General features: G+C 32.0%; 4 protein-coding genes and 1 pseudogene across 5 annotated transcripts; 2 read left to right on the top strand and 3 right to left on the bottom strand.

The window, feature by feature from the left end:
• Nucleotides 1-59: 59 nt before the first annotated feature.
• Nucleotides 60-2,713, bottom strand: LOC124823143 (uncharacterized). Its single transcript, XM_047295293.2, has 7 exons — nt 2,442-2,713; nt 2,276-2,349; nt 1,945-2,039; nt 1,316-1,424; nt 996-1,009; nt 609-710; nt 60-530 (listed from the first exon to the last, which is right to left on the bottom strand). Exons 1-7 carry the CDS (start codon nt 2,663-2,665, stop codon nt 411-413), a joined length of 738 nt encoding a protein of 245 aa, XP_047151249.2. The 5' UTR covers nt 2,666-2,713; the 3' UTR covers nt 60-410.
• Nucleotides 2,714-2,850: 137 nt separating this feature from the next.
• Nucleotides 2,851-4,710, bottom strand: LOC124823149 (uncharacterized; annotated as a pseudogene). Its single transcript, XR_015784963.1, has 2 exons — nt 4,299-4,710; nt 2,851-3,898 (listed from the first exon to the last, which is right to left on the bottom strand). The product of XR_015784963.1 is annotated as an uncharacterized LOC124823149 (transcript).
• A 3,321-nt stretch (nt 4,711-8,031) lies between these two features.
• On the bottom strand, nt 8,032-11,104 carry LOC124823144 (uncharacterized). The gene is made up of 3 exons (XM_047295295.2): nt 10,909-11,104; nt 10,047-10,595; nt 8,032-9,797 (listed from the first exon to the last, which is right to left on the bottom strand). Exons 1-3 carry the CDS (start codon nt 11,044-11,046, stop codon nt 8,775-8,777), a joined length of 1,710 nt encoding a protein of 569 aa, XP_047151251.2. The 5' UTR covers nt 11,047-11,104; the 3' UTR covers nt 8,032-8,774.
• Nucleotides 11,105-16,764: 5,660 nt separating this feature from the next.
• On the top strand, nt 16,765-17,820 carry LOC148201795 (endochitinase PR4-like). Its single transcript, XM_088110726.1, has 2 exons — nt 16,765-17,116; nt 17,306-17,820. Exons 1-2 carry the CDS (start codon nt 16,816-16,818, stop codon nt 17,710-17,712), a joined length of 708 nt encoding a protein of 235 aa, XP_087966852.1. The 5' UTR covers nt 16,765-16,815; the 3' UTR covers nt 17,713-17,820.
• A 2,503-nt stretch (nt 17,821-20,323) lies between these two features.
• LOC124823148 (endochitinase EP3-like) lies at nt 20,324-21,418 on the top strand. The gene is made up of 2 exons (XM_047295297.2): nt 20,324-20,687; nt 20,769-21,418. Exons 1-2 carry the CDS (start codon nt 20,351-20,353, stop codon nt 21,176-21,178), a joined length of 747 nt encoding a protein of 248 aa, XP_047151253.2. The 5' UTR covers nt 20,324-20,350; the 3' UTR covers nt 21,179-21,418.
• Nucleotides 21,419-22,857: the final 1,439 nt, after the last annotated feature.

Genomic DNA, 22,857 nt, shown 5'->3' with positions numbered 1-22,857 from the left:
GAAATCAGTTTATGCAAAATCAAATAGGTAAGTTTAATTGAGCAGATTGCAGACTCCAGTAGACATAAAAAAATGAAGCTCATCATTCAACAAGCCCCTAATAAAAAGGCTATGAGATTCAAAGTTTGTAACATATCAAACTAGGAGGCAGTAAGATATAACTGAGTCACTTTGGTATCCCTTTAAAACCAGGATGAAAAATATAAAATGTGTTTCCTGTACATTTTTTCTTGCAAGGCTCATAATAGAATATTGCAGCCCATTTTTTTGAGTACACCAAACTGACCAACAAATAACAGCTCTTTTATATGCAAATTATTGAGAGAAAAGAAATCACGTTGCCATCACTGACGATCAATCTGGTTATGCTCAACAACTAGATCTCCCATAACAAGTTAATTAGAATCTTACTAATTTTCAGGCTCAAGTATAACATTGAAGCCAAAGTCATTCCCTGGAGTGAATGACTTCTTGAGTTGTTCTGCCGACTGGGTAGTGTTTATCTTCCAGTTCTTTTCATCCATATTTTCCTGGTATTGGATCATCAAATGTGGAAATAAGTTCATGTTCATGACACCTATATATATTAAGTGGTAAAAATCACTTGCCTTTTTCACATAATCAGCCATGGTAGAGTTGAGTATTTCTTGTATTGCGAATTTGATAACCCGTTCTTCCCCTAGCATCTGAACAAGGAAGTCCTTTGGTATCTGCATACATTTGCTAATGGGGTTATCTTTGAGGAAGAAGCAAACAAGATAATGACCTATGGATAATGGATGGCCTTTCTATTTTTTTTTTTCTTTTGAGGGCTAACTAATAGTTGGATAAGATATTTGATAGAAAAATCTAATCATCTCATTGATTAATGCTTACATTTTAATTATATTGATGTTATTAACCACATTGCAGATGAAAGAATAAACAATTTATATGAAAAGATGATAAATAATAACTCATCAGATGTAAAAAAAGAATTGATTGAAATCACGCACCTTTGAAGATTTTCCTGGAGCAGTTCGGACATCACATGCACAAATTAATAATTCAGTAAAAACTCATGAACTGCATAATTTTATTCTGCTAAAATACAGAACTATAGTCAACAGGAAAGTGCATCACATGCAAAATCATATCAACATCAAGAAATAAGTATTGGATTTGAAAAGGAAGTGCTTCAACACAAATGCTAACGCCTTGTGTTCAAGCAACTCTTGAGGATAAATTTTGAATGAGGGATAAACAATTGAATTGTTCAGGGTATGAAAAGGCACTGCATCAATCTTTATCAATAATGCAGCTTCTTGGTTCTTACCTCCTTTTTGCATGCGAAATCCCGGAACCGGTGGGGCAGTACGACCTAAGTTTATTACGATCCTATCGAATACTTTTTGGGTTTGATCACCAGTCAACTCCACTCTCAGCTGCCATTAATTCCATAAGATAGTTATTGCAGCATCAAACCAAAAAGTAGTAGGGTACATGAATGTGAAAACTTGAAATTAACATGATCCAGTAAAGAAAACAATACACGATAGAAGGGGAAACTATAAGGTAAAGGAAAAGGTTTGATATAGTAATATATCTAGTCTTATTTTGTGTAAATTTTAAGCTGCAGATTGTACTCTATGCTAGTGGCAATGTCTGTAACAACCAAAAACTATATGTTCACTTTACAGCAATATTAGCTTAAATTTTGACCTGCTTGTATAAATATAAGTAACATGACGAAATACATTATCACATCTTGTCATCCTTGTACTCTATAGGATAAAGCAATGGCGGTAGAGAGATAGAAGAAAATATCAAGAGAAACAGAGAATAGAAGCTATGGATGGAGACAGAAATTGGGAACATAGAATGATAACATAAAGAAACATGAGATAATTTCCTGAAGAGGCAGAAAACAATTCTACACTAAACCAGTTTTTGTAGCATGCTCACTTGTATCTTATTTTCATCTTCAGAATCCAGTACTATTTTGGCATTTGATAACACGGCTGAAAGTTCGTTGGAATCTGTAATTGATGCTTCTAAACCTACAAGACAAGAAGAACATAAGATATTAATATCAGTGCAGAACTAACAAAAGTCCACAGCAAAAGTGAGTATAATTCATTGAAGGCGTAAAGTTTAAAGATTTTAAGTGAGAAATTTTAGAAGCAGAACACATGAAGGTTGGTAATTGGTGTTTTCCCATTTTGTGCGCTTAACACTCTGTAGAACATTCATTCATATATTTGAAATGCAACAGAGGGATGGGTCCAAAAGTCACCTGAATTAAGGGCTGAAATTGGTGCATTGAGATATCCGAGAGTTGTTTCAATGGGACTAAAAAATCCACCCAAGCTGTATGGAAGAACATAAAAACAAAACAAATAAGCCAATAAGGTTGCTAAGTATCATTCACCGAAGTTTTGGAGAGTGAAGTAATTGGGTACCTCCTCCTCTTGAACAGACTGAGACTGAGAGAAACAGTGTCTCTGGTTTTTGCATTTGGAATGGCAAGAACATGAATGCAGCAGGTTCTAGTTCCAGTCGTAGAGAAAGGGCATGTTGTGAAAGAAGGAACTCCAAATATTGTGGAATTGGACTTGGAAGCCGTCGTCATGTTATTGTTCATGTTCATGTTCATGTTCGTGTTCATGTTCATGTTCATGTTCATGTCGTGTCTGTCTTCCACATATGAGTGGTGAATGATGATGTCTTATCCTTTACTCGGTTACTCTTTTTGAGGTTTTGCCTCAACAAGGTGGGGTCCAGTTCGGTCCACCATCCAATTCCAATTTCCAAGCTTTCATTTATTTCCCTTTGCTACAGAGAAAGATTTATTTTCCTTCCTACTGTTCCCCATCAAAGATTACTCGCTCGCACGAACTTCATACGATTAAATTGAAAGCAGGGCAAATTTCAGGTTTTCACTATGATTAATTGAAATAATAATCCTGATCAATACTATGATTAATTGAATATACCCGACTTAAATAGATCATTACATCATAGTACACTTGACTTTTCTTGGGAAATTAAAAAATTAATGGGTCAGCGTAATAGATCTCTTCAGCATCATACATATTTTTGTCATAAAGGGAAAATTTAAAGAAATGATCTTTGAAAAGTTAACACTGACACTGCAAAAGATTAAATCTTTTCCCACTTGGAATCTCTACCCAACATGTCACTTTCCACCAAATCGCATCGCCACTAATTCAAAATTAATGAATGAAGGAAAAGAAGCGTTATACAGTTTATCTCATTAATTCATGATTAATCTTCTTGAAGAGAAAAAAGAGTTTGTATCTTGTTTGCTGACCGAAAAATATTCAATGCACGAGAAAATTTATGAAAAGAAAAATCTTATAAAACACAGACAAATTTCTCCAAAGAATCTCATAGTTAAAGATGAGGGTAGTATATTTAGCCCCTCAATAGTGGTTGCTCAATGCTAGAAAATTTCTTCAGCTATGAAAATCATTGTACAGTAACACAGACCAGCACCACTTTGGAAGTTTTCGCTTAAGGGTGCTCCTTCCCAGCTGCTAATTTACCGCAGACAACTATCGAAGAAAGCGAAGAGTCAGATGCCCCATTAACTTCAGCGCCTTTACTTGTAACAAGAAGCAGATAATCAACAATGTTTTCAGTTACAACCTCACCAGGGATCAATATTGGTACACCAGGAGGGTAGGGACATATAATCTCCCCTGCAACCTCACCAATGCTCTCTCTTATTGCCACTTTTCTTTTACTTGCAAAAAACGCATCTCTAGGGATCATACTCATTATTACATCATCAAAGGGTGCATGAACATTCACCACTTTCTTCTCTGCTTTTGGAATGGAACCATATGTTGCAGCCAAACGCTTAATTCCCAACACAAGCCTGTGGACATGCTCCCTACAAGTCCCAAGATTAAGTGCATAAGTTATTGATCTATTCCGAAATATTTCACAGATAACATCATAATCCTTGTATAAGATTTTGTCTGCTTCAGAACCTGATAAACCAAGATTCCAAAACCCTACAGTGAGACGCAATGGATCAACTGCAGGAGAGGCTGGGAAGCTTGAATTATCAAGTACTGAGATACCGGGTATTTGTTTTAGCACAGATTTAAATATTTAAAAGACACTAAATATCAATGATATCATATGAGTCAAATTTAAATATAAAATATTCACATCACCTTAAAAAAACTTTAAAGAAATAAATAAATTTAAGAGCTTTCTTTCTATGCAGTAGTTGACTTGTCGTCTTTAATAATTGTGAGAGTTAGATTTAATACTAGTATTCCTACCTGAGATGGAGTGACCAGCAGCAATGTCCACAATCATTGAGAATGTGAGGAATGATGTACTTAGGCAATGCACCAGATAATACCAAAGCAGATATAACTGATATATGAGAATTCCTTGGAAGAATGAGAAGATCCCCCGGAGAAAATGTTGCCATTATGGCCGCCTGGATTCCAGAAATTGTACCTCCGACAAGAAACCATGTGTGTGAGGATCCAAAGAGTTTGCTGCTTCAAGCTGTGCTTCTAATATGGGACCGTAGGGACAAAAGAGATTGCCAAGCTCACGAAGCACAGGCAAGTCATGAACAAAGGATTTTTTTCCAATGAGCCCAGTCATGGAAGTAGGTGCAGCATGCCCTCTCTTGTGTCCAGGAAAGTGAAAACTCGCTGCATCTTTTTCGGCTGAAGATTTTTAAGGGGAAAGACAAAAAAATATAAGAACTTCGCAAAGAGTAATAAAGCAGCGGAAATTCAACCGTCCTTTTTGCAAGAATATGTTGCAAAAGAATATGTGAGGAGCATCAAACAAATAGAACAAAAATAGAATTCAAAGTACAAAGAGATACCAACAATGTAAAAAATCCCTCAATGCAACGTCCACACAAAAGAAAAATCCACTATGATTAATAATAGGGTACAAAAGAGTCTCAAATAATAACACCAAATGATGTGTTTAATAAGCCAATTTAAATAAACACAAATGCTTATAAATGAGAACAAAAAAGATGAAAATTCTCCAAAACAGGGTGCTGGTGCGGGACCGATTTCTCCCAATCTAGACCTTCGATCCGAATGGTCAGAAAGAACCATATATCTGGAACCTACTTTCCAAAAATCAACTCGATCCAATGAACGACTTTACAGCGATGAAAACATCAATACAGGTTTAGAGTTATGTAGGAATAGCTTTCTCTATTTCTTTCTCTCACTTGACTTTTGTCTCTCTCAAATGACTCACATAAAGGTTCAGGACCTATTAAGAGCCCAATAACCCAACAGATTTTACTGCATTCACTAGAGGGGAACCCTATTTTGGTGAGGCATCATGGAGACGTAAAGACCAGATTTCGTGAAAAAAATCCTGCAAATAGAAATAAAGGAGACTGAGATAGAAAGAAAGAGAGTATATTCTTAGATGATGCAACACTCTTAATTGTGTAATATTTCCCGATTAGGATAGATTATATGGCTGTAATGGATACGATCTTACACAGCAGAAAAGTCAAAAACTTTGCTGCTTGCCATTATTATTGGATAATGAGATTTTAAGAAGATAATAATGAGATTTTAAAAAGATAACTTTGTTAGGTATACAAGCTAAAATCCAATTAATAACTGACTTTGGCGATTTCAAGTGAGATTTTAAGTTAGAAATAGGTATATTAATATTAATAATTTGATTTCTATATGTAGTTTTTTTTTAGTTTTTATATTTGTTTTTTATTCAATCAGATTTGTACTTTTGTAAAAACATTCAATGCGTAATGTTAATATTATTTAGAAATGCCATGTATCAAAATTTAGTCTGCTATATGTTAAAGTCTAGATCGCTTTCAAATTTGGAATCCGATTTTGACATTTTGACATGTGACACCATAGAAAATGATTAAGATTTTGACACAATATAAATCTGAATTTTGTTACGTGACATTTTTAAACAAATGTTAATGTAAAATTAATGGAAACATTCACATTGAATCTTATTTACAAAAATAAATATTCAATTGAGTATTTTTTTTAAGGGAAGCTAGATATTCAAATTTTGTATGACTATTGAATGAAATTGATGGATTTGTTGATGAAAAGATGAGGAGTTGATTGGTGTAGATGAATTATGTTTCTACCCATTATTAATAGTTGTGAATTATGAAACTTTTAAATCGATAAATGAATTGAATGAGACATATTTGTGATTTAAACGGTGTTTAAGTAAAGCTATGTAAGTTTGAATCAATTGGCTTCTTATATGTGTCCGATTAGCATGTGAAAAGGGAGAAAAACACCTATTGAGGCCAATTGAACAAACTAAGATATTTGTTACAAACTATAGTTATGTAAACTCATCATTAGACGAACCAAGTACTTTGAGCGAAAATGAAAATTATGATTACAAAGAGCTCCAAACATTTTACTTGTTGAGAGAGTCAGGATTCATTGGGCAAGTCTGTGAAAAATATGCTCCCAGTAGTTTGATCATTGAGTGAGAAAAATGGTCGCTAAACAAGAAAGAAAATTTTGAAAGTTAGTAGCTCAAGGTGATTTAAGTGGTGATAGTTCCATTCGTCGTGCAAAAATATGAGATGTTTGCTCCAATGGATCGTCACTTAGTGTGAGATCCTTATTTTATGAAGAGGATAGCTTTAAAAGAATTTTGTAATTGTGAACATGTTTATAGTATAATTGTTTATGTTTGTAATTATGTTTTTAGTGGTGGAAATACTCTATTTGATAATTTATAGTGTATTGAATAGGGATTCATTTATGAGATTACCTGTACTCTACTAAGTATTCTAGTTCACATAAAGGAAGATATCTAGGTAGTAAGAGTCCATGGAAGTTTCTATGACACGAATTGGTTTGAAAAATGTTTGGATTCAAGATTTAAATTGAAGATTGGATGCTTGGATCCAAGATTTGCATCAAAGAATTAGGAATTTAGTTGTTGAAATTATGTAATTTGTGTATCTTATTTAAGATAATAAAGTTACAAGGTCAAGAGTCAAAAAATGCAAAACTCAAACCGTAGAGCACGAAATCATTTTAAAAGAAAATTATTTTTCTAAAATTCACATCAATAATTGATTATTATACTCATTATCACTTATGATAATCAATTATCATTTTACTATAATCTGACAAAAAAATATTCTATAAAACATATTTGGAAAAGTAATGCGACAACAATTGATTATTGTTTGCAATAATTGATTATTAGTGACAATTGGCTTTTCATATTTTAACCTAATTTCGAAAAAGGAATTTTCCAAAGCAAGTTTTATTCTATAAAATGAGTAAAGCTATATGTTTTCAAAAAAGCTTTGAAAGCCTAGTGTAGGTAGATGGATAACTTTTATCAAATGTGATATTGAGTGTTACCAGGTGAAATTGTTCATCAAATTAGATGTTTATTTCTTGTGGTTTTAAGAAAGATGTTTCTTCATCTCTTATATGACTCAAGAAATATGTCTTCATTCTTTATGGAATTCAAATGAGGTGTTGATTTCTTGTGGATTTCAAAGGGTATCTTTCACTCCTTGTTACTTCAAGAGAAATGAACCTTAAATTTTTTCTTCTATGTAAGTTTGATTTATTTTTAACGTAAAGTCTTTTTATCTAAACTAATATAAAATTTCTTCACAAATTTGTTGTCAAATTTCTCTTTTTCCTATTCGCTTTATTTGTATATTGTTATCTTAAATAAATCAATTTTATTGGTAAGTCAAATCTTAGAAAGAAAAAATATTTTAAAAACACAATTTTTATTAAGAAATCAATTTCTCCTCTTAATGTTGTCCAAACACAATTATTTTGCTGTGTGATTCTAACATATACATCATCCGCGTTATGCACATAATGGTTTATGATGACTGAAATAATAACCCAAAATACAAAGCAACCTAGCAACCTAGCAACATAGCATTGAACGGTACTATAAAGTAACAACATAGTAGCCCACTAGATCTAAACACCACTCCACCAGAATAATCCAAAATAGTAGCAAAGTAACCCAAAATTAACAAAAAAATCACCAACAAAGCTTGATGATGACCTCAACAAATCAACATACCCTTGATTAAAAAAGAACACATGATACAATTCAGCGTAAAAGTAATACTTGCATGAAACAATCTTGACTTTTATATCTCAGACGACTTAACTAATGTTGAAAACTGAAAACATAAGCAATTTCTGAGAACCAGGATGAACATATGCAGTGTGACTCTGGTATCTGGCACTGACTTCTCAATTTTTGACCTTCCCTGTCACCATAACGTTAATAGCATGAAAAAATCTAAAATCAAGTCTTCCTATTCTCCATGACATTCTCTAAATCATTTTCTTTTTCCAATTAGCTACACATATGCAATTAAACTCCAATTAGTTGCAATTTTCTTTCAATATTTATGATTGCGATCAGGTTGATGCTGGTTTGCATCTGGGCCCTGCCATTAGTTTTGATCCTTCCTAAAGGAATAGCATTTAATTGCCCAGTATCATGAATCAATGAGTTCGACCTATATTTAACACATCGTAACCCAGTAGCATTTCCAAGAGGCAAAAATTGAGTACTCTTTCATTCTTATGCATTAAAATGAGGAAAGGTTTCCAACAATTCGGCCTTTACTAGTTGCTAACTACTCGAGAATTTCCTCAGCCGTGTAAACCATCGCTAACTGTAAAATAATCTTTTGGTGTGACACAAAAATCAAAGGCCACTTGGGAAGTTTAACTTCAAGGTGCTTCTCACCGGCTGATTTACTTTACGTTGCAGACAACTACTGAAGAAAGTAAGGGATCAGATGCCCCACTAATATCAGCACCTTTACTCCTAACATGTAGAAGATAATCAACAGCTCTTTCGGTAATAACCTCACCAGGGATCAATACTGGTATGCCCGGAGGATATGGACATACAAGCTCTCCTGAAACCTCACCGATGCTCTCCCTTATTGTTACTTTTCTTTTACTAGCAAAAAAGGCATCTCTGGGGATCAAACTCATTATTATATCATCAAAGGGTACATGAACATCACACACTTTCTCTTCAGGTTGCTGAATGGAAGAATATGTTGCAGCCAAATGCTTTATTCCCAAGAGAAGTCTTTGGACATGGTCCCTACAAGTCCCGAGATTAAAAGCGTAAGTAATAGATTTGTTCCCAACAAGTTCGCAGATAACACCATAATCTCTGTATAAGATTTCGTCAGCTTCATAACCTGATAGACCAAGCTTCCAAAAGCCCACAGTGAGACGCAATGGATCAATTGCAGGAAAGTTTGAAAAGCTTGAATTCTCAAGCACTGATATACCAGCAATTTGTTTTAGCGTGTACTTTGCTTCATAAGCTAATGCAATTGCTTGGTTGAATACAACATCAGGGCGTTCACTAAGTTGAGCTCTGGCAGCATCCAGGGATGCCAAAAGCAGATAGCTAGGGCTTGTGGTTTGAAGAGTTTGGAGACATCTATCAATTTTTTCCTTATCTACAATATTTCTTGACATGTGCAGCATAGATGACTGAGTAAGAGAGCATAGAACTTTGTGAGTTGATTGTACAGTCAGATCAGCCCCTTGCTGGAGGGCTGAGTTAGGTAGTTCAGAATGGAATCCAAAATGTGCACCGTGAGCTTCATCAACAATCAAAGGAATTTTACGAGAATGACACAGCTCAGAAATCCTGCTTACGTCACTGCAAATACCATGATAAGTAGGCGAGGTGATGAAGACCGCTGCCGCTTTTTTCCCTTCCATTTCTAATTCCCGGATGGCTTTCAATACCTGCGAAACCATCCACAGAAAAAAAAAAGAGTTAGAACTAGATAAAATTACTAAAAGAATCCTACTATTAAGTAAAGTAAAAAGTCAGAGATTCAGAACAATCGCTCATCTTCTGTGCAAGAGTTCAAAGAAAAACTATTTAGATTGTTTTTTAATGACTGTGGCAATTCCATTCGTATCAACTGCTTGCATGAAATTTTTATTTCTGTCAGTAAATTTTCGTAAAGGAGTGGGCGGCATCTGAATCACCTGTAATGGAGTGACACCACCAGCAATGTCCCAATCATTCTCATAGTCGGGAACAATGTACTTAGGCACTGCACCGGACAATACCATAGCAGATATAGCTGATATATGAGAATTCCTTGGAAGAATCAGAAATTCTCCCGGGCAACAGGTAGCCATAATGGCTGCCTGAATCCCACAAGTAGTACCTCCAACCAGAAACCATGTATGTGATGATCCAAACAGTTTGGCTGCTTCAATCTGTGCTTCTAATATGGGCCCCTGAGGAAAAAAGAGGTTGTCAAGCTCTGGAAGCTCAGGTAAATCATGCAAATAGGGTCTCGTTCCAATGAGCCGAGTCAAGGAAGCAGGAGCAGCACGCCCTCTGTTATGTCCAGGAAAGTGAAAACTGGCAACATTTTGCTCAGCAGAAGCTTTCAATGCACTGACCAAAGGAGGTAGGCCATTTTGCCGAAGCACCGGTGTATTGCCGCTCAAAACGCAGTCGTTTGAGGCTGATAAACCCCCAATGCTTTCATCCAGCCCAGTTGAGGGTGGTGCAAGGCTTCGTTCCTGCGTAAAATAAAATTCAACGCTATGAACAGTTTTCCATAACCCCAATTAAACCACTTATGGATTCTTCAAGAAAAAACCTAACAAATGCAATGCATGAGCATAAGTGTATAATATAATAAATCTGCTCCAAAATTATATACGTTTACAATTTAATCCATACATTTATATAGCAAATGTTTATCTATTGAAATTGAGAGATACATAAGACAACGATGGTTGACGTTGAAAGGTTCCAGGGTCTGAGAAAAATGCAGAGAAGCTATAGAAATTGTTGTAATGAAAAAAATAAAACAATGGATGGAGACAAAACCTGAGAACAACGAAGCGGAAGTATTGGCAAAAGCCTGAGAGTGGAAGTGTTGGCAAAACCCTGCAAATGAATAAAGCAAAGTGATTTTGGGTTTTTGGGATTACAAGAGAACGAGACTGAGAGTGTGGGAGACATCATCTTCTTCCCACCCCTGCTATAACTTTGCAGGCCTTTTTTTAATTTTTTTTTTCAGTTTCTTTTATCCACAATGTAAAATTTAATTTAATTCAGTTACTTAAAAATAATATTTGGATAAAATACTTATTATCATGTCGTTTTTTAAATAATTTGTCTCAAATTTATGAATATACATACACCAGTCATTACTATCATTACCACATTAAATTATCGTTGCTATCAACCATAGATTATGTTAACATAATAAATTAATAATTTAATTAAATTTTAAGTATTTTATTAATTTTAAATATTTGATTTATTAGTAATTAATGGTAATTTCTCTATCTTTTATTCAATGTGTCAGAATCCTTAAAACCCCAAGTGAAAACCAGGTGTCAATGAAAGGGTTCAGATTTTCATAAAATGGAAGATAGGTGACTGCAGGAGAGTGGATCGATCGGTTTGTGCAGGAGGTATATAAGTTGAAATTTTGAAATTTGATCCCACTTTCTGCATGCACCCTTCTTCTCCAAACTGTTGAACCCCATTTTCTCCTTCTTCTCTCTAGATTCCTCCACCTTCTCTTTAAAAATTCTTATCTTTTTCTTCTTTCAATCATCAATCAGGCAACATTTGAACTCTTCTGGCGTCAAGGGCTTTCATTCAAACCGATCAAGTTGTGGTTTTTAGCCGATGAGTTACTCCTCATCTTAGAATGTTCGTTTCTGTCACATGCAAACCCAGATTCTGGTTCATGGGTTTATCATCTCATTCTAAGCACATTTTTGGTCTTTTGTTTGGTTTAGTTTCACAAATCGTGACCCGTAGGAATCTAAGATTTCTGGTGGTGAGCTATTTTGTTCAAATTGTGAATGTTCAGCTACTTTTAGAGGTAAGGCAAGCTTATATAATTTGATTATGGTTCTTTATTATGAATGGTTGTATGTTTGTTTGATCATTTGATGAAAATGAAGGATTGGTGTTATTGCATGTTTGTTTATATGAACGGATGATATATGAATAATGTGAATTAGGTTGGTGTAGGGTTTGATTTTGAGTTTGCAGTATTCTGCGTAAATCTGTGTTGTTACCGAGAGTTATTATTGATCGTTCGGTTTATCCTTGGTTATTCGGTCTGGACTGGATTTCTTCTTATGTGGAGAATTTCAGTTAATGACCGATCAGTTTTCTCTTAGTGTGCTTGTAAGTAAGCGTTTGGTCTAAGTATAATTTCCTCTTTATGCTTCCTAAACAATTTAGTTAATGTAATCTATAATACTTAAAGTCGTAGATGTTATCTTTATCCTTCATTAAAAATAGTGTTGTGTAATTGTATATATATTCCTTCATTTGGATTTAAGTTTAGTAGTGCTTGGTCTTGAACCAAGCACTCGGTCTCAGTAATGCTCGGTCTTGAACCAAGCGTTCGGTTTCAGTAGTGCTCGGTCTTGAATCAAGCGCTCGATCTTTATAGTGGTTGGTCTTTAACCAAGCGCTCGGTATTTTTATTATACCCCATTGTGTACTCTGTTTGAACTAAGAGTGTTTGGTCCAAGTCATTAGTATTCGGTTAAATCTTGTAGGGTTCAGTTTAAGTTCTCAGGTTCTAGCAATAGTTATTATGATTTTCGGTTTAGTCTAAATTATATGTAATATTTAGTATTCGGTACATTTTAGGAGTTCGGTCTAGTAAAATATTGTTCTGTAGTAACTGTTGAGTAACCAGTAAATGTCCAAATATTATCAGGAGTGTTCGGCTTATGATGAGTCTTATCTAGAATGGACCATTCGGTTTTGTTCTGTATATAAGTGGAAGACCGCTCGGTCTTACACTAAGTGTTCAGTTGTGTTAGTCTAGAAAGTATTCAAAACGTTCGGTCTTGTCTCTAGGGAAATGTTATGGTTCAGTTTGGTTTCAAATGTGATATGTTTCTATTGGTTCGGTTGGATTGAAGTTATGGAATATAAATGGAATAGTATGGAAATGAAAGAGTATTCCACGGAGGAATATCTCATGAGTGGTTATTAAATGGTAAAGTATGAATGTGGTTATGCTTAGTTGGCGGTTATCCTGATATTCTATGATTACTCATTCTCAAGTAGAGAGGAGTAAGTCATGTGTGAGAATGGCAGGAGGTTCTAGTCCATAAGGTGAACTTGGACAGAACGGACTAACCTTGGGTGGTAGCAGTTGAGGGCATCCCAACTATTACATCACCCGGGTACAAAAACGTTGTAGCTACACAAAATTCATACAGTCTAGACAGTCAGAGTAAAGTGGTCGGTCATTGTATGCTTTGACGTGTAATTTTGATTGGAAGTGCATGATTGGATGTTACATGTTTGTATATTGAATTATGTTAGATTTATGTGAAGTATAGGTTTTACTGAATTAATTAAATTACATAAGCTTACCCTATTTTCTGTCTTGCCTGTTTTGTCCGTTCGGTCATTATTTCTGTTGCAATGATCATCTATGGATTTGAGCAGAAGGATAAGAGTTGCTGGAAGAGGCCCTGGAAGTGAAAGTTGAACCATATGATTGTTCGGTCATTAGGTTTGGTCTTATTTTGTATAACCGATCGGTATTAGCGTAGTTTTAGTAATCGCTCGGTCTAGACTGTGCTTTGGTAAATCTTAAAGTCTGTAGTATCTTCGTAAGGTCGTTTGACCATAACTATACTTCTTATTCTAAGAACTGAACTGTAATATTGTTATCTGTGAATATTCTAGATATGGTTTTATGTCATATTTTTGGGATGTTACACAATATTATTGTAATAACTGTTCATTGATATATTTTAAAAAATAATGAATCAAATTAAACTTTATTTTATAATAATGGATGAAATTATAAATAAAGGACGAGACAAAACAAATATTAAGCTTGTTTTAGTTTTACCTTAAACGTTTACATGTACCACAAATTTACCAATGTCGATAATCATCTTCGTAAAGAACCATTTACCAATCATCATCAACACGTTTCCTAAATTGAAAAAAGAGGGCAATGGTAAAACTTGGATAAAAAATTCAGAAATGTCAAATTATATTTTTTATATATAAATTATTTTTTAAGTTCAATTAGTCTAGTCTATAGATGCAAATTTTTTTTATTTTATTCTTCTTGAAAAAAATATAACTATCAAATTATATTTTTTATATATAAATTATTTCTTAAGTTCAAACTAATATTACCACTCACCAAAGTTATTTATGTGAGGTTTATTAATGGATATTTACGTGACACTCACTATAATATGCAAAATGAATATATTTATAGCATTTTAACGAACTAAGCAAAACGAATTTAAAGTTCGTGTTTGTTTTGAAAATTATTGGAAAAAAATTAAAAACATTACCAAGTTAGTTTGAAGAAAATGTAAGAAAATAATCGTAAGAGAAAAATAAAATAAAATATAAAGGCATACTTTAATTAAGCTAAAATCAATTGATCCTTTTTTAAAAATTCCCTCATTTAATCGTTTATAAGCTCCAATAAATTTATAAAACTTTTTGTTTTTTAATACCGAGACTACAAAGCCTATCTAAATTGAAATATAGCTAGAGTTGGGTTGCGTGACAGTGTCTGGCTAGTTACGCCATCACCAAAGTCAAACACAAGACCATTCATTTGGCTTTTAAGCTTTTACACCTGCAAAACACACCACTGTCTATCCACAATTAATGCTTCTTCTTTTTTTCTAAATATTTTTCAAAACAGAAAAACGTAATCCTAATCCAAAAAGGAATTTAGACATAGTAGGCTGTCTCAGAAGTGAATTTTAAATAACATAAGTTATTTTTTCTAACTATCTATTAATATTTAGTTTTATACTTAAGATATATATATGTCTTAAAATGATTAAAAATATGTTAGAGATCTATATTAATATAAGATAAATTTATCATATTCAAGTAAGTATAAGATTTATCTTATAAATTTGATTTTATAAAATTAAATTAAAATTTAAAGTCTATTAATTAATAAAATTTATTATTTATTTGAATCACTTATAATGTTATTATTAATGTTTAGTTTCATGTTTAAGACATATGTAACAGGACTGTTAAAATCATAAATAAGTTAAATTTGTAATTAATATATATATATATATATATATGGGGTTTGCTAACGCGCGCATGCCTGTTTTTCAGTTGGTACATTTTAGCAATGTGTACCGGATTTTAGTAGACAAAAATATCCTTATATATTATGAATTCCAAGTTTTAAGGTTAAGGGTATTTTAATAATTTTCATTTTCAAAACTTAAAAAAAAAAAACGAAACCCCCAAAACCCTTACTCACCTCTCTCATTCCTCTCAATCCTTTCTCTTTCATCTCTCTCACTCCAACCTTTTCTCTGTCATCCCTACTCTAACCCCAATTGAAAAAAATCAGAAACACATGCCTTTAAAAAATTTTCCTTTGTAAAGATTTGAGTCATTGACATATTCACCTTCAAGGCAAAGGTTCATTCAAGATCTCTTCAATTTCACTATCTTCACTAACCTCTCTAATTTCATCATCTGTATTTGTTGAATCATCATCTCTAAAAAAATCCTCGAGGCCAATTACCAATTCTTTCTGATGTCATTATGCTTGTGAAAATTAGATAAAATTATATACGACAAAAATTATAAAATGAAAACTCATTATAAAGTCATTTTTTTGTAAGAAATTATTTAACAACTGAGTGTTTTTGATTTTTTTTCAGGCCAATTACCAATTCCTTTGATGTCATTATGCTTGTGAAAATTAGATAAAATTAGATAAGACATAAATTATAAAATAAAAACTCATTATAAAATCATTTTTTGTAAGAAATTGTTAAACAGCGAGTATTTCTGAATTTTTTCCAGGTCAATTACCAATTCCTTTATGCTTGTGAAAATTGGATAAAATTAAATAAGACAAAAATTATAAGATGAAAACTCATTATAAAATCATTTTTTTGTAAGATTGTTTAACAGTGTTTTTGATTTTTTCAATTGAAGCTACGGTAGGGATAACAGAGAAAAGATTGGAGTGAGAAAGAGGAAAGAGAAAGGGTTGAGAGGAATGAGAGAGGTGACTAAGGGTTTGGGGGGTTTCTTTTTTTTTTTTTTTTAGTTTTGAGAATGAAAATTATTAAAATACCCTTAACCTTAAAACTTAGAATCCATGATATATATAAGGATATTTTTGTCTACTAAAACCCGGTACACATTGCTAAAATGTACCAACTGAAAAACAGGCGTACGCGCGTTAGCAAACCCCTATATATATATATATATATATATATATATATATATATATATATATATATATATATAAATAAGTGCAGTACACCTAACAAGCAGATTTGATAAAATTAAATTAGACTTAAGCAACTTTTATATATATACAAGGATATAAGAGTCTAAGTAAGTGGGAACAAATTAATTTTTATAAAGATCTATCATATAAAGTAATCCGTGAATTTAAATAAAAAAATTTCAAATACTTAATAATAATTATAACAAAACTAGAAAATGCACATATAAATACCCGAACAAATCGAAGCTATAAAGTCAAAATCTAACCCGTGAATTACGTCGTTCTACCATAGAATGGGACATACTCTAATACTGTGTCACCAAGTTCAGATTGAAATTTCGAGCAGAAAAGTTGTTTGGGGTGTCAGCACTTCCTTTCCCAAAGTTCAAAGTCCTATAGCCACCATTAACACTATAAATACACGCCTTCTCTGCTCGTAACTCTCAACCTTGTCTAACAAACATTATACATATAGTTTCTCTAACATAATGTTGCAGGTAGCTATGACGAGCAAGGTTGCAGGGTTTGTGACAACCTTATTCATGATGGTGATGACGATGGTGCCAAAAACCGTGAGCGCCGAAAACATAGATAGAATCGTCACACAACAATTCTTCGACATGATAATCAACCAGGCCGATGGTGATTGTCCAGGGAAGAACTTCTACTCACGTGATGCTTTCCTCAAAGCTCACAATTCCTACCATCGATTTGGTAGTATGAATACCGAAGATGATTCCAAACGTGAAGTTGCAGCCGCTTTTGCTCATTTCACCCATGAAACTGGACGTTAGTACCACCACTATCATCTTATTATATATAAATATATGAATTTTCTTCTATTTCTGTAACTGTTATGACGAATTTTTACATAGAGCAGAAATCAAATACTGGTTTTCTGGCTGTGTGGATTATTTCCACTGCATCATTATAATATATGATTTTGGAATGGTTGATTAAGATGAGGATTGGATGCAGATTTTTGCTACATAGAAGAGATTGGAGGGGCATCGAGGGACTACTGTGATGAAAGCAACATTGAGTTTCCATGTGCACCTAACAAAGGGTACTATGGTCGTGGACCTATCCAACTTTCATGGAACTTCAACTATGGACCAGCAGGACAGAACATAGGTTTCGATGGGTTGAATGATCCACAGACAGTGGCCAATGACCCTGTTGTGTCCTTCAAGACAGCATTGTGGTACTGGATGGAGTTTGTTCGCCCTGTCATAAACCAGGGCTTTGGTGCAACCATTAGAGCCATCAATGGCTACCTTGAATGTAATCAAGGAAACCCTGAAACTGTCAATGCTCGTGTTTATTATTACACCCAGTATTGTTCTCAACTTGGTGTTGCTCCTGGTGACAATCTTACTTGCTGAGTTATATGGATATAGGAGTATATATATATATATATATATATATATGTGTGTGTGTGTGTGTGTGTAACACACATGTTATAGTTAATAAATAAACAATTCAAAGTCTCAGATTTATTTTGATTATTGTGATTAATACTGTTTGGATTCCAATATATACACTACTTTAAAAATTGTTAAAAAGAGAAACTACTTTTATATAGTCCTCCATAAATACAAGGTATTCTGATAAGAATTCCACTTCCTAACAATGGTGGTGGACAAAGTGGGAAAAAGAAAAGAAAAGACAACGATGGTAGAAATATAATATGTAAAGAAATTGTTATTGCACATCAGTTCATGATTTTTCTGAGTGGAAGATCCATTTTCTATGTTTGATTTTTACTTGTAAAGTAGAAAGACTGTTTCAGAGGGTTATATGATTCTTCTTCCATATTATATATAATGCTTAAATTTATATTATATATAATACTTACGTATAAGTATAAATTTATAAAGAGTTTAAGAACCTAGAAGACATCCTGCACTACTCTAAACCATATATAACAGCATTTAATATTGATTAAGATGGATATTACATCATAATACCATCAGAAAAAGGATTAATTTTAAACCTTTTATACAACATGAACTCTGAATCACTAAAAAAAATAGAAAAATCACTCTAAACACAATTAACAAAATTAAAAACCAAAATTAGCATTAAGTCAATAAACATATAAAGAAAAAAAAGTATTTAAATTATTTTAGGTGTTGACTCTTAAATAATATATAACTATTAAATGTGATAAAAATAATATTATATGAATGCCAATATTTATATTTTGAACCTATTAAAAACCATTGTATAGATTATTTATAATAATTACTGTAAAAGTGAACAAATTTATAATGTTTAACAATTATGGGTACATTAAGTTGTACTTTTTTATATTAAATTCAAATGAAAAACCAAAATAGAACAATGTAAAGATTAAATATAAGATAATATAAAATACAATTCTTTACACAACAAAAGAAAAAATGTAACAAAAAAATAATTTACTAATTTTGCCCATAAATCTATGATATTGTTGTATGCTTCATCTTTCAGCAATTATCTATCAAAAAATAAAATCTTTCTGCATTTCATACCAAACTTATGAAAGTATAATGATTAACAATTTCACTAACCTATCATGCCTATCATGGAGTAGTTGTAACTAATCAAACCCTTTGTCACTTAAAATTGATTAATTAATGTTAAGCTTTTAATGCAACAGCAAAGAAGCCTACATTTTTACTTACTTTTATAGAAAATAATACTATAAATTATGCCACTCTAGAAGTTCTTTTATAAGTGAAATTAATTTATTAATAATTTGATGTGCCCAAGTTAATAAAAAACGCTACTCTAGAATATAGTCATATTGAAGTTTAATTAAATAGCCATAAGTAGTTATATAGTATTATAGGTTAGCCCACAGAAGATTACTGACACCTCGGTCCCTTATCCCTTATCATTTATTCCTTCTGTAATAATGGAATGAAATTCTAGCTACCTAAGGATATAATGTCAAACTCAAAAGTTAAAATAATTTTAGGAATGAATACGCTTTTAAACATCTAAATTCTTATGTAAATTTGAAATTCATATAATTTAATATTTATATTTTAAAAATAAATAAATATCATTATTTTAATTTAATTGTGTAAAAAATCTTATATGTTAAATAACATGGTTTATGAAAAAAAAAAAGTTAACACTGCATTACAAAAATTATATTTATCATTTTTAAATAAAGTTTATAACCAAAATATATAAAATTTTGAACATAAATAAATTTTAATTCTGTATTCAAATTTAAAAATTAAAAAAATATTTAATCCATAATTTTATTATCAACCACAGACAAATTTTACTAATATATATATATATATATATATATATATATATATATATATATATATATTATACATAGTAAAATATTATTGAGATGTTTTATAAATTGAAAATTTGAATAAATACACAAAGATAAGTTGTATAAGAATATAATGACTTGATAATTTAATTTTTTTTCCAGAAAATACCAATTAAAGAAGTGAAAAAACAAATATTATTTTGTCCCATATCAAACAATTATTCTGAAAATCTGAAAATGTGTTTTTTTCTTTTTATATAAAACTCGATACATTAATTATTTTTTCCTTAAAATATCTTTAATTAAATAAGATAACTTTAGTAGTTGTAATATATTTATTGTTATTAAAGTCCACCTACTTTTAAGTTTAAAATATTGATGATTTTTATAAAATAATAACTAATTTATTATATTCAACTAATATAAATTTATTTTAACTAAGTGCATTAATTGAAAGGTTTATGAAAGGAGAATAATAGTTTCAGAATTTATTTTTCATATACAATCAATTCATCATTTTTTTATAATATAAATTTATTCATTGCATAAATTTTTGTTGACAAAATACTCTATTATTGTTCCATCAATCAATATACAATTAAATATATTATTTCAAAATTTATCTGACAATTTTCCCTGAGAAGAAAACATGCTACAAATAGAAGTCAGTGTGGACTGGATTGCCAACATTGTATCTATCTATAGTAATCACACAGTTTGATAGAATTCTCCATCAAGCGATGTGGAACAACAAGGTGCAAAACATGAACGCCGGAGTAACGAGAGTGACGGTGAGTTTCTTAGCGTTGATGCTAATAGGGTGCCAACAAGGTGCTTGCTATGGCACTGACACAGCCAACCATGTTACTGTGGCTGACATTGTCACAACTGAATTCTTCAACGCCATATTAGACGAAGGTGACGACGATGCAGATTGTCCAGGCAAGGATTTCTATTCTCGACAAGCCTTCCTGCATGCTCTCAATTCCTACAAACAGTTTGGTAGGAGTGGTTCTGTAGATGACTCCAAACGTGAAATTGCAGCTGCTTTTGCTCATTTCACCCATGAAACTCAACGTTAGTATCATTACTCTTTCTCTGCATCTCTTTCTAGTTGACCTGGGACTTCTAACGATTAATGAATACGAATGGTTGTAGATTTTTGCTACATAGAAGAGACTGAAGGTGAATCAAAGGACTATTGTGACGAAAGCAACAGTGATCAGTATCCGTGTGCGGCTGACAAGGAGTACTATGGTCGTGGGCCGATTCAACTGAAATGGAACTACAACTACGGAGCAGCAGGAGAAAGCATTGGTTTTGATGGGTTGAAGGCACCGGAGACAGTGGGGAGTGACCCAGTGGTGTCGTTCAAGACAGCACTGTGGTACTGGACAGAAAATGTGAGCCCTGTGATGGAACAAGGATTTGGTGAAACCATTAGAGCTATGAAAGGTGAAGTTGAATGTGATGGAGGAAACGCTGATGCTGTTCAGGCTCGTGTTGATTACTACACACAATACTGTTCGCAGCTTGGTGTTGCTCCTGGTGATAATCTCACTTGCTAAGTCATCTCTGTTACTCAATGCATCATCCATGGATATCAATCGGGAAGAACATGCATGTCTGATCCTTCTTCTATCATATATCATATGTGTGCTGTAAAATAATCAGTTCTATGCGTCAGATATATCGTACCTTTCGCAAGAATTATATATGCTCCTTTTCATTTCCTTTATTCTTATAATATTAAGAGTTATGTTGCTTCGAAATGTTGTGATAACATTTCATTCTAAAACCAAAGATATATATTGAAAACCATCAAATAATTATATTTTTAGGGAAGCTATTATTAGAAAGTAGATTTAAGGGGATGTTTCGATTTTGACCCGACAACGGATCACATAAAACTCGTTAAGATAAGCTTCAATCATAACTCTCATATCATATTATGAAGTAGGTTTTTAGACCTAACTCAAACTCATAAAATCGGTTTGTAAGATAAAGTTTACACCTTATTTATATATTATAATTTGACATTATCTTTAGTCGATGTAAAAAATTCGAACAACTATTTTGATTGTATTATCAGAGATAGAATAGAAAATAACCTATAGATTTAATTTTTTTTTACTGTGAACTGCTAATGAAACTGATTAATAATTAAAGTTTTTTTTATATGTTGTTATATGGATAATGGTTTCTATCTAGTTTAATAGACATTTTGAAAAATATGATTCAAGAGTTTTATTAAACTTCTTTATTACAAAACAGTTAAATTTATATACTCACATATTATAATTATCAGTTTAATATTATAATTATTATTTATCATTCTATTATTAATGTTTTTATTTAATCTAATAAACATATAAAAAAACACATTTTAATAAAATCTTTTAATATTTTTCATTATGAACTAATCCAAACCTATAAATATTCTAATTAAATCTTAAAAATTTAGTATGATAATTATTATCTATTCTTTTATTATTATCTATTACATTATTATTATTATTTTAATAGGAATATACATCCACGATTGATGAATACAATTAGTATTTTATCTTTTTCTCTAAACGGCAAGAGTCCTTTGGGAAGATTTTTTAATGAAGCTAATTAATAATGGAAATTTTTTATATGCTGTTCATGGGTAATAATTGGGTATTGTTAAGTTTTTTAGAGACTCATAGATAACACTTTTTAAGAGAAGGGAGATACGAAGGAAAAGGAGGTGGCTCATCGCATCATTACTAGAGCACATGTTTCGTTTCTTTTTCGTATCTTCTACAATTAAATTCAAAGGTTAATTTTAATTATATTTTTTATATGTTTAAATATACATTAAGGAACCGATTTTTGGATTAGAATTAAGGTGTTAAAACAATTTTAGATAGATTTTTTCTTAGACAAAAACAAATTGTGGTTAAACCCACATGTTAAAATAATTTTAGATAATTATATCTTAGACTTCACTTTGGAATTGAATAACATGCGATAGGGGTCCCACTTATTTCATTTTCTTTTCACTATTTTGGTGAGGCCAGTTTTTTAATTGAAAAACGGTACAAACGCAATAAATTTATAAAATTTTCATAACAAAAGAAATAAAAAAGAAAAGTCTAAAGAAAATATGTTATCTGATAAAAATGTTATCATCAAAGCGTTGTCAAAAATCTACTCCAACATTTAATAATATATCCTTTTCAAATCATAGAAAATACTTAACATGACTTCCAATAATAAC

This window comes from Vigna umbellata, chromosome 3, assembly GCF_029865625.1.
Source record: "Vigna umbellata cultivar VRB3 chromosome 3, Vumbellata_1.0, whole genome shotgun sequence".
Taxonomy (NCBI): Eukaryota; Viridiplantae; Streptophyta; class Magnoliopsida; order Fabales; family Fabaceae; genus Vigna; species Vigna umbellata.
The sequence above is the reverse complement of the archived record's forward strand: the minus strand, read 5'-3'. Positions and strand labels throughout refer to the sequence as shown.

What these genes read in the sequence shown, in the direction of transcription:
- LOC124823143 (XM_047295293.2), bottom strand. Translation starts at nt 2,665, where the DNA reads ATGAACATGAACATGAACATGAACACGAACATGAACATGAACATGAAC. An exon ending in AGTCTGTTCAAGAGGAGGAG is followed by an intron (nt 2,350 to 2,441) that starts GTACCCAATTAC and finishes TCTTCCATACAG; the next exon opens with CTTGGGTGGATTTTTTAGTC. An exon ending in AATTTCAGCCCTTAATTCAG is followed by an intron (nt 2,040 to 2,275) that starts GTGACTTTTGGA and finishes CTTGTCTTGTAG; the next exon opens with GTTTAGAAGCATCAATTACA.
- LOC124823144 (XM_047295295.2), bottom strand. Translation starts at nt 11,046, where the DNA reads ATGATGTCTCCCACACTCTCAGTCTCGTTCTCTTGTAATCCCAAAAAC. An exon ending in TTCCGCTTCGTTGTTCTCAG is followed by an intron (nt 10,596 to 10,908) that starts GTTTTGTCTCCA and finishes TATTTTACGCAG; the next exon opens with GAACGAAGCCTTGCACCACC. An exon ending in GTGGTGTCACTCCATTACAG is followed by an intron (nt 9,798 to 10,046) that starts GTGATTCAGATG and finishes ATGGTTTCGCAG; the next exon opens with GTATTGAAAGCCATCCGGGA.
- LOC148201795 (XM_088110726.1), top strand. Translation starts at nt 16,816, where the DNA reads ATGTTGCAGGTAGCTATGACGAGCAAGGTTGCAGGGTTTGTGACAACC. An exon ending in TTTCACCCATGAAACTGGAC is followed by an intron (nt 17,117 to 17,305) that starts GTTAGTACCACC and finishes GATTGGATGCAG; the next exon opens with ATTTTTGCTACATAGAAGAG.
- LOC124823148 (XM_047295297.2), top strand. Translation starts at nt 20,351, where the DNA reads ATGTGGAACAACAAGGTGCAAAACATGAACGCCGGAGTAACGAGAGTG. An exon ending in TTTCACCCATGAAACTCAAC is followed by an intron (nt 20,688 to 20,768) that starts GTTAGTATCATT and finishes GAATGGTTGTAG; the next exon opens with ATTTTTGCTACATAGAAGAG.